Consider the following 18,063-nt stretch of genomic DNA (forward strand, 5'->3'; position numbering starts at 1 on the left):
TCTAATCTTGCCTATATTTGTTCAAAAGACGAGACCCTTGCATGCAAGCACAAACACTTTCAGCCAGCCCAGCTTTAGTCAAGAAGACTTGCCTATGGGAATTAAAAATTTTCCCTGGTGGAAGGGAGTTTGTATGGCTTTTCAACTTTACATGTGCACTAGTTTTCTTTGCTTCTTTCTCCCTAAAAAATTCCATCATTCCCATACTATGTGTGAAGTACAGTCGCTGCAGATCTTTAATATTCCCAGTGAGTACACCCAACTTACCGTCTGGATACCAAATGCTTCTTTCCAGGTCTGTTCCCGGGCTGTGCATTTCAGTAACCACGAGAGGGTGCTCAGAGCAGTTTCTCCCTTTGTCTGCCTCTCCTGTGGCCGAGAGCATCACTGGAGTCCTGCTGAGACAAACCTTATTCTGACCTCGCACATGTTTATCCCTCCTCCCACCTTGTTCAGCAAGGAGAAATATATAGATGTACCGTTTCAGTCGATTACGTTATGCTCTTCCCTTGGCCATGGCTATGTGTTGCCCTGTCAAGTGAAATTCACTTCCATGCAGCTACAGTTAGTCATGAAATATGCGGGGTCCTGTACCTGCACCTGGATTAATAGGTTTCCTTTTCCTTAGAAATGAGCGGGAGTTATAAACATCTGTGCTTTTTCTAAAGTGTAATGCTTTCCAGTCATTCTGTCTTCACCAAGCATAACTTACTTGCCGACAAAAGTGCATGAACAGCGCTCCTCTTTAATAGTCTGCTATCGGAGCTGCTGTGTTGGTGCTGTAGAATGGTGAGACGCCAAGCTGTGAACCACCATATGCACTTGGCAGTCTTTGTCTGGTCTTTGTTCAGCCAACCTCTTAGCCTTGCCACCTATAAAGATAATGAATGCAAAATGGTCCTCTGCTTGCTCTTAAAATCAGATGCTCAGCTTAAAGAAAAAGTAGATAACTTGATGCTTTGCAGTGACTAGAAATTCCAAAATAAGGGCTAGCAGATCACCAGCAGTTCCTGCTTTTTCATGTTTGTGTGAGGGAGAGTCCTTAGTGCCTTTGAAAGGCAAGAAGAATGCAAGATTTCACTGTCGAAGAGAGATTATTTAGAAAGGGAAATCATTCTGACACTTACTGTAGGGAAGGGGGTGTGTGTTAAAAATGAAACCAGAAGTACTAAACAACCCCTTTGCCCTGCAGCCACAACAAAATGCATTTCCTGGAAATCTGTAGTAACTAACCTAAGGTTCTTATAGTTTTCACTCTTGACTTTTTTTTTTTTCCCAAAGCACAAAAATTAAAATCCTAGCTTGAATGAACCACTTACTAAACTAAATTTCATGCGCAGAAAAGAGCAGCTTTAATGTCTGACCTTCCTTTTTGTATATATGCGATTCTAGCTTGTACGTTTTTATGATCGCAGTTCTTTCAAAGCAGGATTTAATGTAATAACTTGGTCCTGACTGTGACCTCATACAAAATTTTTTAAAAGCTGCCCTCTTACAGTGATTTATCAGGCCTGTTTAAGATTGATTTCCATTATAAAACCCTGGTTACAGCATCCCAAATGTCATGGTGCCTTACAAGTTCTATGTCTTGTTTAAAAAAACAAACCCTTCAAAATCACTAGTTGGTCTGCAAAGCCCTGATTTACTCCTGACCAGTTTATGACATCCCAAGTGGGGTTTTCCTGTTGTGTTGCTCTCCCTGCACACCTGCTCTGCCATTTCTCAGCAAACAGCTTCTGTCCGTGCCCTGTCTCGTGGCTGTCCCTTTGCTCCCCCTGCCCGGAGCCCGCGCTGCCCGGCCGGTGCCGGATCACGCAGCGCTGCAGCGGGCACACGCCCGGCTCTGCCGGCAGCTTCCCGCAGCCGCCGCGCTGCTGCTGGCCCTACGCTGCCACTGCTCGCAGGGCCCCGCTCCTCCCCTGCCAACAGATGCCACTTCTGTCTCCTGAGGTGTTGGGCTGGAAGCTGTCTCTGTGAGAAGCCAGGCAGAGCCATGCTCAGCGAAGGACAGGTTATTTGAGGGACAGGTACAGAATGCAAACTTCTGCTGTAATAGGCGTGGTCCTGAGCTTGTCTGCAAGTAACCAGAAAAGCACTCTCTTCCTGGCAGAACTCTCCCTAGGCAGTTTTTCTGTATCTTTTTAAAACCTGTTAAGTTGCTCACTACTGAATGTGTGGGAATGTGGCCTAAGGCTATGAATACTGTGTTGATCAAACTGATTTTAGATGTGTGTGTGGGATTCCCCAAAGCTGGCTGTCATTTCTCCCCAAGTGCATTAGCTGAACCTGTGTGAAGGCATTGTCTTTCAGAGTAGCTGACTTTGGCAGTGAGGTCAGGATTCTCCCCACTGTATCCAACAGTTTTAAACCAAACATTTGCAAGAGACTGTTCATCTCCTGATACAACTATAGTTTGTCTTTAAACCAAGCAATATTTGGTTTTAATCATGACATTAGCAAGACAAAAGTTTCCTGGTTGTATTTTTTACTTGTGCTGGAAAAGCCCTTGTATTTCTTGTCTGCTTTCTCTTGACTTACTGATCTTCTTTTTACTGAGCTTACATTTTAGAGAATCAGTCTTTCTGGAAATTGTACATGTATGTGGAGTCGGGAGGCAGGAGAGAAAAACATAGTTGTATTATCATACACTGCCTACACAATATTTGGGGTTTTTTTGGGAAGGATTTCCTGACAACCTCTTTTACAAGAATTTAGCTCCACCATAATTTCACTATGATTTTAGGCAGCCAGGCAGACTCAGTGCAATTAATAATTGTTAGGCAGATTGAAAACATAGGGGCATAGAGAACAACAGTTGCACCCATTAACAACCTCTTGTATTCAACAGGTTCCTGTTTTAAATGGTTATTCTGGGGTGTTCAGGAGCTCCAGTGTTGCCATGCTGATTCAACCACCATTTCAGCTTTTCAAAGTGGCTGTTGCTGGTAGTTTCAGAATAAATCCCTAAAGCACGGGCTTCTTCAATACATACCTGCACAGTGGTGCATTGTTGTGTTGAGGAGAAATTCTTTCTCTGCCATAACAAGCTGTTTGGCATAAAACTACAAGTTAGCCTCCAGTATGTGTATATGTAAAATGCTGCAGCCTGTGTAGGAAAAATATTCTGTTTCTTTTCTTCTCACAGAGTAATATTAGGGATAAGAACTGAATTAAAGCTTACTTTCTTTCACAGAATTCCTCTGAGAGAGAAGACTGTAATAATGATGAGCCCCCTAGGAAGATCATTCCTGAGAAGAATTCACTTAGACAGGTATGTGATCAGTCTCTTTAAAAATGTGATAAAACTTTTTAGCTATTTAAATCCTTAAATGCTTCTGGAAGCTGAAGTCAGGCTTGTGCTCATGGAAATGTTTTCTTCTTTTTAGTCTGAGCAAGTCACATTATACCCAGGAAAATCAGACACAGAGGTTTAGCTTTCAGGAGAGTTTGATGACTCTGAAGAAATGTATGTTTCAGTATGGTTCAGTCAACTGTGACTCTAGTTTTACCTTTCTCCAGTTGGTGTTCATCAAGACCTCTTCAGCCTTTTCTTCTGTAATTGTTCCTGTCTTGTTTGTAGTATATTTTGCCTTGCCTCAGATCAAGACTCTCAAAATATTCTACAACAATTAAACTTTTTATTGCCCTTGAAGGTAAATTTTCTTGAAGATGATATCCAGGTTACTAACCTGAAAAATTACCTGTTCTTAATTCTTTTACATTTGTATAAATTACTAATGGGTAAAAAGGAGAAAGGATGATCTAATAAAACAGTATTTCTTTGTCCTTTATATATAGTAAAACAAATTTCTTACCAATTCAAAATAATTCCTTTTTTTAATCCTTGTAGCCAACAAAGGGAGTCTGGCATGTGCTTTCTGGGTAATTTAAGTTGGGTTTGGTGATTTCTGATCCATTTTCACCTTGGGTCTTTCTCCCCACTGCAACCTTCAGGCAGCAGAAGCAAAATTATGTCCATGCCTTAGCTGCCTGAGGTTGCTGCCTGGTGTATCAGAGTGAAACCATTGGTGAATGTGACTTTAGTGAATACCCCAGGCCACACATTGCAACAGCTGAGGAATCCTTACATTTCCTTCTGCCTCTCAGCCACAGGAGCAGCAGTCTCAGGCAGAGGAGTAAGATGGCACAATCCTGCCCCACATCAGCTATTTCCAGAAGTTGTGGGTCAGAACCATAGTAAAGGAAGAAGTATCTTTTTGATACAGTGCACTTGTGCTCGGAGTTGTTGGTTTTGTGTGGTTGGTTTGGGGGGTTTTTTGTGTTCTAATAATGCATTGTTTCAGGAATGTTTGATTTTGCAGAAGGAGGAGTCATGTGAAGGACTACATACACGTGACTAAGACAGGTCCTTCTAACAGAGGCCATCCATATAAGTCTTTTAGACATGGGGCAATATGCTGGCATAATGGCTGAGGTCCCATGTATAGCTGAGAAAGATTACCTTGCAGAATTGATTAAATATGTTAGATGAAACTTAAACTGTTTCTGGCATTCAACAAAAAACAAGAGCTGGAGGAAGAGGACAAACCTACTAGGTCCCTACTGTGTATCCCCAGGATGGGAAACAAGGTCCCAACCATGCCAGAAAATCAGTGGGGTTTTATTTTGGTGTTATATTTTCCATGGCAAGCCTTCAGGTTCAGCAAGAAGAGGTATATGTCTCTTCTTCAAAAGAAGATTTATAATAAGAAATGTTAATTTAAAAGGTTTATGAGTTACTTTGTGTGTCTTCTCATCACACAGAGTCCTTCCTCATGATTATTGATTGAAGAAATAGATATTTACAAACTGTATTATACAGATAAGAAAGGGACAGTTTCTTGAGCTGGGTTTCCATTTTGTTCTATTTTGATCTGCAGAAGTATTCTTAGTGTCACAGGAAAGCTGTCTTTTCCCTCAGGCCCACAATTCATCATAATCAAGTAGATATCAGGAGTACAACTAAAAAACCACTTGTAGTGTCCCAAGATTTCATATTGGAAAGAATTCAATGGATGTTGTTTACACCGAAGATGATCAGCTGTGTTGCACAATATTGTTGAGACATTTCTGTCTCCATCTTTGTGTCCGGTCCTTGCAGTGACAGATGCAGGACAAAATCCTTGGCTCTTCTATTGCTATCTGGGGCCTTTGTGTTGAAAACAGTCTTTGTAAATAAATTCAAGATGTAGTCTTAAAGCAAGTGTCCTCTTCTCTAGATGATGGGAGGTGGTTGTCCATGATTTTTTGCCTGTTATGGAGGGAATTCTGGTTCTTTACATAGACATAAATAAAGCTGTCTGAGCATTTTGAAAGCTCAGATTGCTCCTCTTCTCTGTTAGCAATGGACAGGAGCAGTGGGGAGTTTTCTGGCTCTCGTTCCAGAAGTCAGACACATATTTAGCCATGTGCCTAAATACTCACAATCAATGAATAATACTTACTGGAAGGATCTGGATCTCCTGTAGGAAGATTTGCAGAGTGACTGCTATGTCTTACATCTATCCATTCTTTGTAGAACCAAAAAAATGTGACCTGCACATGCTGTCAAAGCAGTAATACACAAAAAAAGCCTTCTATTCTAGTGGAAAGATGCTAACCTGGTAAATATTGTGTGAACAGTTTCATATTTTCTGTCTCTCTTAATATTTCATTATTGGGGAACATGGACCTACATGCACAGAGAAATCGAGTGTATGTGGGTAGAAGTCTGTTTATATAAATGGTCTTTCCAGTTAACACATCCTCATATTTAGTACTTTTAGATTAGTCTTAGAAAATTAATGAGATGCATCAGACCACTTCAGGGTAAGTACTATGTCTTGACATGTTCAGCTGCTAACAAGTTTAAGTAAAGGTGCATTTCCTTTTCTTGCCTTGTTCACAGTGCTGTTATGCACCCTTAACCATAATGTTTTCTTAGGTGGGTTTGTGGACCAGACATACCAGAAGATGGAGGTGTTAAGAAGGTGTAATGCTTACTCACACATCTGAAGTATTATGCAGGGGCTGAAGATGCCCATTGCTCAGTGCTGTGGAACTGTTAGTGAGAGAAGTATCATTGTGCTGTTAATCAGAATGATTTATGGAGAAGGGTGTCTTCAGAAGTCTCAACAAGTGGGGCTGTGTCCTTGAATTGCTGGAAGTGGAAGGCATGGCCACTGTTGGACGCATGTGAGGGCAGCAAGGCAGAAGAGACATGGAGATTAACACTGGGAAACAGAAAAAGGCAATGAACTTGACACTTTTAGCTGGAACAGTGAAAAGACCTAAGCTATGACAGACTTTGGAATATGGATGCAGATTTTGTTGAGTGCTTGATCTGACAAAATTAAATTTTGAAGGGATAAACTGAAAATCATAGTATGAAAACAGACCAGAAAAAAACAATGACAAGTGGCAAAAGTTTTTGGCAACTTTATTTAAGCTAACAAACGAATTTTCACACTGCAAAGTTATAAATTAATTTTAATAGGCTGATCCAGATGGTCCATTTGGAAAATGGATAGCTTGATCTGTTGAAAATTAAACTAAATTTATCTCTCTCATACTTCAAACTGAAGTAAGTGTGAGAAGAGTGCCCATTAAGTCCAGCTCATACAGATGGACCGGCAGGTCACACATGGGACTAATCTGATTCATTTTAAAAATAAATGCATGAGTTATTGAATCAGGTTCCTGTTTCAAGCCCTGCATGTGAGAGCCTGTGTGTGTGTGCTGCCCTTTCAAAGGGACTTGCAAATGCTTCAGTGCGTTTTTAACCTGTGTGTTTCCATTTTAATTCAACTTCCTTGCCAAAAAACATAATTAGTTTTCAGTGCCTATCATTTAGTGTTAGACCCAAACACTAGATTGATTAGGTCAGCCATTTGTTATTTTAAGGGCTATGTCTCCATCCTTCATTTATGAAGAACACGAGCTCAATAGTCTTGGGGAGAGAGCCAGCCTTTAGAAACTGGGAAGGGGAAACTCTCTGGGGGCCCCTCCAGCCTTTTAGCTTCTGGGTGTTTTTAACAGAGCCATGAATGCAGATTTGTAAATTTATTGCAGTGCCATCTGGTTTTTTTGCAGGAACCGTATTATTGTTGGCTCGTATCTGTCTATTGTGGTGGTCACTCCCCGGGAGCTTGCCCTCATAGTCCTAAGGAAAGTGATGAATAGTGGGGGTCAACATGAATAGGTCACAGGGCAGCTGTCCGGGGCTGCCCTGAACTTGATTACCCCGCTGGTTTTTAAAGAAGACGGGCACAATGCTGGTTGTTTAAAACCCTCCCTCCCTTCTCTTCAGTGCAGCAATAATGAAGTGCCTTTTGCTGCTGTGGTTCATCTGTGGGCGAAGGTGCCTTGTGGGGAAAAGCTGGCAGCAGCAAGGCTGCCACAGTGTACCTCCTGCAAACCTCACATTGGATTCTGCTGTCTTTCTTCAAGCTTCCAGATGGAAGTCCGGGGGAAAAAAATCCCTGTCTGTTACCCCATTCAGACAAGCCCCTTAGCATTTTCAAGAATTCTCCCTCTTACGGTTTTGGCACAGAATATTACCTCAATTCACTCTTACAGATTTGAGATAATTTTCTAAAATTACATGTAGCACCTAAAAGATGCTCTGGGCACTATTTCAAAGTTAAAATAGGCACAGTCTGATCTTAAGAGTTTAAAGCCAGTACTCAGGAAAACCGTGAGAAGCAGAAAGTGGCTGAAGAAGGTAGAGCAAGGGAAAACAAGTAGCAGTTGTTAGTGGTTTACTTTTGGCTGGCAGTCTCATCCCGCTGCTTAGGGCTCCTCTGCAGGTATATTTCTCCTCTGCAATAGTGTTTCTGCCGTGCAAAATTGAAGCCCTCTTTTTGACTGATGAGGAAAGTTGCATGGTGTGGAGGAAGAGAGGGTCCTTCAGGTCCTTCCGTGTCTTTGGGGAAGATGCTGCACTTCAGATTTGCCTTCAGTTGGAGACCTGGCCTGAGGCAGGGCCGTCCTAGTCTATAAAGTTAACCTGGTTATCTTGTCTTTTACACACGCTTGGTAATTCGGAGTTGCTGATTAAAAAGCCCCCTGAAATTGCTAGAGGTAAACCCTTAGCCTTACTTGCAAGATTATTCTGTCTTTTTAAGTTTTTTTTTTTCCTCAAAACCACCAACAAAAAATAATTTCCATTCTTTTGTGGCACTTAGTGCATGTTAAAAAGCTAGCCAAAGCGGGTTGTGCTGGAGTCTAAGCTACAATGGGAATGCTGCCTTGTGGCAGAAAGGCCACTGGGCTCTTTCAGCATTAGTGCTAATAGGAATCTGTCACCCCGCCACCGCCCCGCATTGCTGCATTCCTCTGTAATTGAGTAAATTGCAAGTGTTGTCTGCTCCCCCCTGCCCTTTGTGTCCATGTCCACTTACCATCCGAAGAACGTGGGCAGTGATAAATAAAGCGCTGAACAGGGCTCCCAGCTCTTTGAAAGCAGCATGTTGCCAGCCCCCTAGTTATATTTCTTTAAGTGTTTATGTTTTTCTGTATTCTTTCTCTTGTGTGGCTGGAACCCTGGGGATCCAAAGCCATGAGAGAGGCCAAGAAGCTAACAAAAGTAGCTGTCCCCTTGTTAGCTTGTTCCTTTCTTCTTTAAAAAACAAGATGAAAACCATCTGGCTCAGGGCATTACATTTTCCTCCCCCATGCACCTCTATAGATGAAGAGTTTCACCTGCAGTGAGGGTTTACATTGATTAGGGAGGGAGCAGTAATTCAAGCCTCCATCCACTTCAGTGGTACTTTGCAGTCTTTAAAGGTGCTGACCCATTGAGTTAAACTGTCAAGGGAGGATAAAAAAGGATCTTCATCCCGGGAGGTAACAGCTGCCAGGTTTTCAACACCTTGCACGCTGCTGGAAAAATGTCACAAATTGTCAATGGAAAGAAAAATCACTTGGCTGCCATCTTCACTTAATGATATGCTTTATCCTATATATTTATCCTTATAAAATGAAAGATTTAAAGGTTTAAAAATCAGCAAGTAGCTGTTAGGAAAAAAAAAATCCTGGGGGATTTTGAGCAATGGGCCCAACAGGATGTATCCTGAAAGACTGTGAGTGATGCATCTGAATTAGAATAACCAGGTCTGATTGGGATGACCATGGTTATGTGTGCACAGTGGGATAAGAGGGAAGTGAAAGCAGCAGCACAGAAGTCTAACATTACCATGCCTGTATTAAAAAAAAAAAAAGTAGGAAAAGTAGTCTGATTCATAAGCCAGTGAACTGCAAGAAGACATACTGTATTTCTGCTCTTCTGAGGACAATTTGTTTTCAAGCAGCTACCAGATGGCTAATACCACGACATTTTCTTTTTCTTTTTTTTCCCCTTCTTTTCTTTAACAAGAGATCTAGTTTGCCTTGCTCTTTGTTTTTGTTTGTTTTAATGCTTTTATGTAGCTGAACAACCCCATGGTGTTGGGCATTGTGGCATACTCCTTTTTTGTTTGTCTCCCCCTTGTGCATTGATGGATGAGTTAAAAAAAATCCTCAGCTTTAATGTAATTTCAGGTAACAAGCATATTGGACTAAGGCTTTTGTTTGCATTGTCTTGAGGTTTTTTGTTTTAGAGGCCTTTTTTTCATGTTTGTTTTAGGTAAGTCATTTTAATTGTACTGGGTAATTAGAAGGTACACACAGCCAAGGGAGCTTTGTTATGGTAATTGCTCAAGAAAACCCACTCCCCAACTACCATTGCTGTGTGTTAAGACACGTCTTCCCTCTAGTGGCAGTATTAAGGACTCTGGCTTTCACAGTCAGCAAGGTGTAATTGCAATATGACAAACTGTGCTTTAGGGAAAATCCTGTAAATGATCTAGATTTTTGTTTCGCTAGTCTCTATTTTGTCTTACGACCTTCTGTGGAGTCTATCCTTCCCAAGGCTGGGCTAGGGATAACAAAAATTTCATCTTAAGAAAATAGTCGAGGCGGATCCTGGGTAATGTCTTACAGCTTGACTTAATTTCAGTCTTCTTTTTAATTACCTGTTTATAAAAACGTTTTTAAATTTGTTAAGATTACTTAATTCTTTCAGAAGAAGCACCTCGTTTGAAATAAATAAATAAATTGCATTTATTTTAAATAGTCCATGTGAAAGACCTTTAAAGGGTAATTAATGCAAGTCTCCTAAGACTCTAAATAAGATGAAAGCGATCTTTCCAAATCTGCTGGAGTGATTTGTTTATATAACTTCCCACTTCTGCTGAATTCTTCTGAGTCTAATAACTTTTTTTCTAACCGTTTGGCAATTTGTGCTTAGCTACAAAAGCCCTTGTTCAAAAAGAACAGTTTAATAATCTTTTCCCTGAAAATGACTTGAAGGGAGCGTATGGGTTTTGTCTTTTTGCTGTGTTTTTATTAGTGTTATCTTTCTCTGATAAATCATGTAATTACTAACTATTGGGGGGGGAAATCTTATTGAACTCCTGGGTTGCAGCTTCTATTAAAAAGTGGAGCTTTGTTCAGGGACTGAGGATTCTTGGAATGAATGGCCAAAGAAATGGATTTCAGTTGGTAGAAAAGCTGCACACACACGGAGTTCTGCCTGGGGTTTGAGGCTTCAGGCTGGTGCTCAGTGTTCATCCAGAGCTACACAGACAGGAGTAGAAATGTTTATGTGTTTGTGTCAAAGAGCAGGATCATACTTTCTTTAAAAAGAAAAATGTAACCAAAGACACTCAAGGAATGAGATCAGATACAGCTCTATCTTTAGTGAACCATAGTCTAGTGCCTCTGTGGCATTTTAAGCCTTTGGCTGAGAGTGAATACAGCTTTGTGGTTCCCTTGCTTCTGACATGATTTGGTGCTCCCATATATTTGTAGGTTTCTTTTTTTCTTTCATTAGAGCTTGTTTGGCTATAGGGCTGCTTAACACTCTTCTCAAACGGCTTTTGCAAGGTTAAAGGAATGCAGCTTGGTAACAAGTTTGTGTCATTTTAAATATATACCTCCCAGTAAATAAGGAGGAGTCTTGCAATCAATCCCTTTTAGTGTGTTATATGTTTCACCTGACAACTAAACCCTCTATTGATTAACCATTACTTTGTTAGATAATCTCGTGTCATGGAAGCCACTGTAAAAATTAAACTCTTTAAAATGTTTTACCCTAGCAGCAGTGCGAAAATTGAAAACTTGTTCAGAATTACAGCCAGCTTCCACAAAGAGGGTAGTTTTCAACAAACTGGTTTATGTTTGCATGCTTTATATGCAATATAAAAACATATTAGAGCACTCCAACGCAAAGCTATCTGCCTGTAGCACTGAACCAGGCTACCATTTCAGAATACTTTTCCTTGATGAAGAAACCTCTTATTTTGATGAAAGGTGAGGAGAAACTTGAACAGTTTTGGTGCAGATTAGATGAGGTATGTAAAAGGGTCAAGCTTTAAAGGCAAACTTGAGAAATTTCCTTTTCTGAGGCTTAGTTTTGGCTTTGATTTTCCTGCTTTTCTTCCAGGTAAGTCAATGTTCCCATGGGCATTGGAACAAATGAAAGAAGGTACTCTTATGTTGCAGTGTAGCATTAGACATCATCAAATGTTTCACCTAACGTGAAGGGCTCTGCATTATTACTTGATGATATGGCATTAATTCTGCTTTCAGAATTCACTTGTCTATTCATTGACCCTATTCACGGTAACTATTAGTGTACAGACAATATCAGATGAAACCAGATCACCATGTCCAGCAGCCATTTTGTGTCTCTCAGTAGCCAGAAAGTACTGCCTGCAAAAACACATTTGGAGGCTACCGTATAGTACTGCCTTGACAATATGTTCTCCAAGCTTCTTATGACCTGGCCTTATGAGCCAGATGCAGCTTCTCTGTAACATTGGCAGTACATTTCCATTGAGACCTTTCAAGTAGAGTGACATTACCTCTTTTTCCTCTGGACTTCAAGAGAGAACTAGGTTTTCAGTGTTTTGCTTTCAGCCCTTTAAAACATATTGTAGAACATGTGTGTGAATCTTCTTTGCCCTCTTTATTCATCCCACAAGGCTAATAAGGCATTCTTCTGTGAGAATGTGAAAATAAGAACTTTGTAACTTTGCAAAGACAGTAGTGCACGTTAAACTGAAGAGTACTTTATGTTTTATTCTCAAATATGCATCCTGATGTGTTGAATCCACAATATATACTCTTTTTAATTTTCTCTTTTCCCCTTCTACTGAGAAACAAAGAGCTGCTGCATTAAGGATGTCTGGAGGATATCTGTGCTGAGTATCTACGGAGCTGCTGTCCATGAGTTTGTTTAGTCTCTTTTTCCACTTCTGATTGTGTTTCTCTGCATGATGTCCTGGGGTAGGAAGCACCAGAAGTTCACTGTCAGCTGTGTGAAGAAGTATTTCATTTTAGCTTCTTTAAATTTATGCCGTACTAGTTCCACCAAATGTCAGTAGTCCTGGTATTGCAGGATTTGATGAACAAGTTAAGCTGAAAGTTCAGTTGGTGCTGTTCTCCCTGAGATGTAATGTATAGGTGAAAGTAATCAAAATTAAGCAATACACTGAAATAATTAATTGTGTTTGCATTCTGACATGCATGTAACTTTTACTTCAGTCACTTTAGTGCATTGTGAACTTCTTTCATTCTCAGAAAATGCTGACGTCTTTAGGTTTAGCATTTAGTATTTCACATTTTGAATTTGGATTGTCTATTTGCTCCCATTTGTAAATGTGGAGAAAACCTGTTGTAAGCCCAGCATTTAAAAAGCTGGCATGCAACCCAGCTTTGTGCATACCTGTCCTAGGAGGAAAAAGACTGACAAGATTTGGGTTCATGGTTCGGTTCACAGAGCCACAGACTTCCTTGTTGCTTTCAGTAAATGTTTCTGTGGCTGAGCTTTTGATCTGCAAAGTGGAGTTAGTAGTAGCTTTCCCCAAGTCAGGGCTCCTCATAAAACTTAACAGTATGTAGCAGTCAAGTTATGCAGAAATACTGCATCTGGAATTCTAAGAATTAAATTGCAAGCGAAAAAATCACAGATTTACAATAAATGGGTTAAATTATACAAATGTAAAAACTGAACAAAGAATCTTATCAATTCTTCATGGTTTTTTCATCTTCACAATCTGGTTAAACTTAACTAATACCATGCCTGTAAAATGAAGTTTGCATGGTATTGTCTGAATGTCAGTGCAAAGCAGATGGTATAAATTTTTTGTCTATCAATTGGGATGCTATATCTAAGCCCCAATTTATAGTAGTTTATACCATTCTGATCTTTCTTCTGAGGAGAAAGTTTTATGCATACCAGGGTAATGGTTTTATGATGTTGGCAAATATTTGCAAGAGGCAATCAGACTTCTGTTTGCTTGTGGCCTAATCCAGTTTGAGCCTCTCCTGCTGAAAGATGCACTTTGTTCATCTGCACAGCACCTTGAAAGAATTCGTGTGTTTGAATTTTTCAGTTTCTCCTTTTGGGTCTAGAGGCAGAAATTGCTTGCTGGCTGCTAGTCAAAGCAGATATCAGTGTTGTGATATGTAAGGAGAGCTGCTGGAGACAGAATATTCTGCATTCCTGTCTGTCACTGGTTGTTTTCTGGTTGGAGAACTCACTGAGAAATAAAACAGGAACTGCTAAAGCAATGGCGAAGATAGGACTTCTCTGCTCTCTTTTGTTTCTGTTTCATGGTGAACTTTAAAGGGGCTCTGTAAATAGGTAAGATGGAAAGGACTGTGTTTTCTTGATTTTTTCCAAGAGTGTTTGTACTGTCTGGTCCAGTACAGATCCACCTAAGCCAATATATAATTTCCCATGGTGTGCAGTAAGGAGTGTTTCATCAGGATCGTAAGAACTTAGGTGAATGTTACAAACTGATTGTGAACACTCAGTTCCCATCAGTTGGTGCTTACCTGAGCTGGGGGCTGTTGGGAGCACTGGCTCTGTGGACACATCTCTTATCACTCAGCATAACCCCCTTTTAATAATCTCTTTGCATTCTTGCCTCTGACATCCTTTGCCTTGTGCTCCTCTGCCAGTTTTTGTGTTGCTGCTGACAATATGTTGCACAGTCAGGCCTCTGGCAAAGGGGCAAGAGAGGGAGATCGTGTTTTGGTGCTTGGCACTGAGGGAATCTGGCTCTGGTGATGGAGCATTGGGGCAGAGGGAGAAGTTTAGGCGCCCTTATCATGCCAGTATTGTCCACAGGTTTTATAACCTGTAGCAGGTTAGGGCTTGAAGTAATTTCATATCAACCAAATGGAAATCACAGTAAGCCCTGAAAAAAACATCTCCAGAGATTGCCAGTGAGGATTACAGGGAGAGAACTGACAGGCAGGTCACTACAAGTCTTTGTGTGTCCTCCCATTAAGGTAATCTTAAAAATATCTTGAATGTTAGTACGCTTTACTTAGTGCTCTTGAAAATGTCTTTGTAACAAGTTTAATTTCATTCTCTTCCAGCATCTTTTTGGGGGTTTTCCATGCAACTATTTGAGGTGGCAACATCTTCTCTGTGACCCGCTTTCTACTCTTGAAACAAACCAAGTTGGTGCTTGCTTTTGAGCTGACACTTTTGCATGGGAGCATTTTTCTGTAAATGGTGGCAGGTGTATTAGTCCCATACTGGAGCTCTTAAATGCAAAGGTGCTGGGAGTGAGGAGGAAAGCCTTCATTAGAAGCTCCTGAGTTCTTCAGACATATTAGTTTAAACAGCCAAGTCAACCAAATTATAATTTTAAGCCCACCTTTTAAGTATTGTTCATACACTTCTCTCAAAAGGGAGAGAGACTATGAGCGATGTGTTCTGCAAAGACTGAAGTCTGCAGCCCCAGCTGAGGGTCACTTGGGCAGGACAGCATTAAACAAAAAAGACATTATACTTTAAAAAATAAAAAAAGCTTTACGTAACTGAGAAGATTAAATACAATGAAATGTGGTCAGCATTTGCTCCCTTCTGATTATAACCTTCATTGTGTCCCATGTATTTTACATTTTATATTCTGTTCAAGTCAGATGTTTATCCACATTTGATGTACTCTCTGATAACTACTGTGTTTTCAGAAATCACCTTGCTTTAGTTGTTCCATTATGCAGCATTTTGTGAAAGAATGAAAACTGAGATAAGATTTTTTTTTTCATTTTCAAAGGAACAGAGAAGAAAAATCTTTTTTCTTTGTATTTCCATACTGTAAAATTGCACATAGCTTCTCAGAGGACATGCATGCCCTGAACATAGACTTTTGCTATAAACTAGTTTATTTTGGTTTGAAACATTTACATCTTAGAAAAAGGAAATGTAGTAGAGTTAGTGTAGGTTCCTGTGCCAAAAATGCGGTGCCTGAAAGAAAATTGTGTTCTTCTATTCATAACCATTTTAATCTTTCTGCAGACCTACAACAGCTGTGCCAGACTGTGCTTAAACCAGGAAACAGTATGTCTAGGAAGCACTGCTATGAAGACTGAAAATTGTGTGGCCAAAGTAAGTAACAGAACAGCTTTGGTTTTGTGGGATTTTTAGCAAATTGTTCATTGTTAGTCAGCAAAAAGTTCTTGTTAAATATTACAGTTCAGCAAAAATATTTAGACAAAGAGGAAGTATTTTGGGTAGGCCTTTTTGTCCTTCAGTGTAGAGATTTTAGACTTGCTGTTTTTCTCTGCTGGAAATTATTACTTGAGTCCTGAGCTATATAGGATTGAAGGGTTCATTCTGCTATACAAGTAATAGGCTTTTCCAGTGGGATGACCTATGCCAGCCATGTAATTAGCTGTGGCAACTTCAAATGATAAATGTCCAGATACATACTAGAAATACTGCATGAGAGCTCTTTGTATCATGTACCCTTTCTTAGCTACCAGAAGGGAGGTGCAAAAAGACTTTTCAATTAAAATACAATGAACACTGTACTTGAAGGAAAGGGGCAAGGGAGGTATTACAGTCAGAAGGGTAAGAAAATGAATTTATTAGCCTGTCACGGAAAAGTAATTTCTTGACAATTGAAGTAGATGTGATTGGAAAAGATGAGGTGCCATTAGCCACCCTCTTTTCTTAGAATTCAGAATAACTAGAGTAAACAATGTACAGGTTGATCTGTTTGTGAATGGAGGACATTTGAACCGTGATGATGTGTGGAAAGGCTTCGTGAAAGATGCATTTAGCCTTGTGTAAGCTTTTTATTTCCACTGAAAGGAAGTTGAGAATGGGCATGCAGGACACACCAGTGCATGCAGCCATCTGTTACTGAAACCAGCTGGCATTTTGTTGCTCCTCTGTCACCGCAAACCTGACCACTCAAAAGCGTGTTTTCTCTTTCAGTTGTTATTCCTTGATCTTCTTGAAGTCCATTTCTTTCATACTTTGATTGGTTATTAAAGGTGCCTTGTCCCTTCAGGGGCCACTTTTATATTGACCTTTAAGATAATTCCACAGCTAAATCTTTACTGGGGTTTTGCTGGTGAAATTTGGATGTCCCATTACTTTTGACTCTTGTCAGGGAATTGGCTACCATAGAAGTTTGTAATGGTGCTTGCAGGTGGCTTAGCCTCATGAACTGAGCTTGACATGCTAGTTACCTTCCACTGGAGAAGCACTTCTAAAAGAAGCTACCAGTTCTGGTACAGAGTTTAATACCAGCACTTCTGTTCTTAACATGACTGGTCTTGCACAGTGCTTCCTAAGGTGCTTTATGATACAGACTAGGTGAAACTCTTTAAGCAGAGCGACTTTGGCTGAGTTGTGTCAACACAGAGCATTGTCCCAATGCCATAAAGCAGCTCATACAAGCTCATGGGAGTAAACCCATTCAACCCCATCTGCTCTACAGTGTCCTGTTTGACCTGATCACCCTCACAGCGAGGGTGTGCAAAAGGTACAGCTAATTTAAGTGGTGCCTATTTTAAATAAAATCACTTACTTTAACAACTTCATGTCCTAACTAATAAGCTCTCCAAAAGTTATGCTTTCAGCAGGTTTGTGTTGAGAGGTGTGGGTAGGCCTCAAGGCAAGAACAGCAAGACTTTTTTCATGCTGTTGAGGATGAATTTGAGACATCATCCTGGAGATGAAAATGTGTGTGTTTTAGAAGTATCATGTCTCTATATGCTGTAGGGGAATATATGTATATATATGCTCTTGGACAGTCTGCCATCATATACATGCATGGAAAACCATATATAAACACAGATATATATGTGCATACATACATACATACATGTATGTGTATATGTATATGCATATATACATGGACATACATGTATGTGTATGTATATATGAAATATATATAGCTTTCTCTAAAAAACCATAAGGACTTTTCTGGGGATGGAGTTCCTCTAGTACTAGCTTGTGTGGCTGTTGTACTCCTTTCTTTGGCTTCCTATCTACAAACCAAATGAAGTCAGTTCTAAGAAAGCTTGTCTTTCAAATTCCAGAAGTGTCGAAGCATTTATAAATCCAGCTCTCTAAATGCAAATGGTTCAGTGATGGTATAGGCAAATGGCACAGCTGTTTAGTGTTCCCTAGGTGAAGGGCTTAAATGGGATTTCGGGAGTCCAGAGGCCTTCTCCTACCACATGCACACAGCAAGTTTTATCCTCCATGATTGATGTATTTTATAGCCTTGGACTTCAAAATATCAGGAAGGTGAATACTGGAAGGTGCTGCAGTTTTCATTATCTGCAGCACTTTTCCAAACATGCTGTAGAACATTCAGTTTTGTTTTGTTTTGTTTTACTCGCAGTGAAACACAGAAAGGGTTACTTTGGAAATCATGATTTATTTTTTCTGATTCTGCAGTGCAGTATCAGCCCTGACTGGGAGCCACCGTCTGCATTATCACCTGCTTGTCAGATGTGTCAGTCAGTCTGTAAGAGACAATGGTTCTTCTGAAAACTAAATTTCTGATTCTAAACCTACTTGCAGAAAAGATAATTGTGCTCTGTTAAGACTGTAGTAATGGCATTTACTGATTGTCTGCTTGACATTTCTAAAGTTTGTTCAAAGAATGAAATGCAGTTACCCTTGAGGCCACACATACCAATATTGAGGTGTCTTCTCAGACTGGAGCACTGTCCATTTGTTAAATTCTCTTGTGAACGACTGCTTCTGTACAGGACATC

The 18,063-nt window shown here is 40.2% G+C and overlaps 1 protein-coding gene across 7 annotated transcripts in view; it reads left to right on the plus strand.

The window, feature by feature from the left end:
- Nucleotides 1-18,063, plus strand: part of BTRC (beta-transducin repeat containing E3 ubiquitin protein ligase) — a 113,894-nt gene that overhangs the window by 45,326 nt on the left and 50,505 nt on the right. For 4 of the 7 annotated variants that reach the window (XM_063405447.1, XM_063405450.1, XM_063405448.1 and 1 more), the window contains 2 exons: nucleotides 3,194-3,271; nucleotides 15,341-15,430. In XM_063405447.1, the coding sequence (XP_063261517.1) occupies nucleotides 3,194-3,271; nucleotides 15,341-15,430 (168 nt within the window). The remainder of the gene's footprint in view (nucleotides 1-3,193; nucleotides 3,272-15,340; nucleotides 15,431-18,063) is intronic. The other 3 variants (XM_063405449.1, XM_063405452.1, XM_063405453.1) reach the window with 1 other exon arrangement.

This window comes from Prinia subflava, chromosome 9 (assembly GCF_021018805.1).
Source record: "Prinia subflava isolate CZ2003 ecotype Zambia chromosome 9, Cam_Psub_1.2, whole genome shotgun sequence".
NCBI classification, from domain to species: Eukaryota; Metazoa; Chordata; class Aves; order Passeriformes; family Cisticolidae; genus Prinia; species Prinia subflava.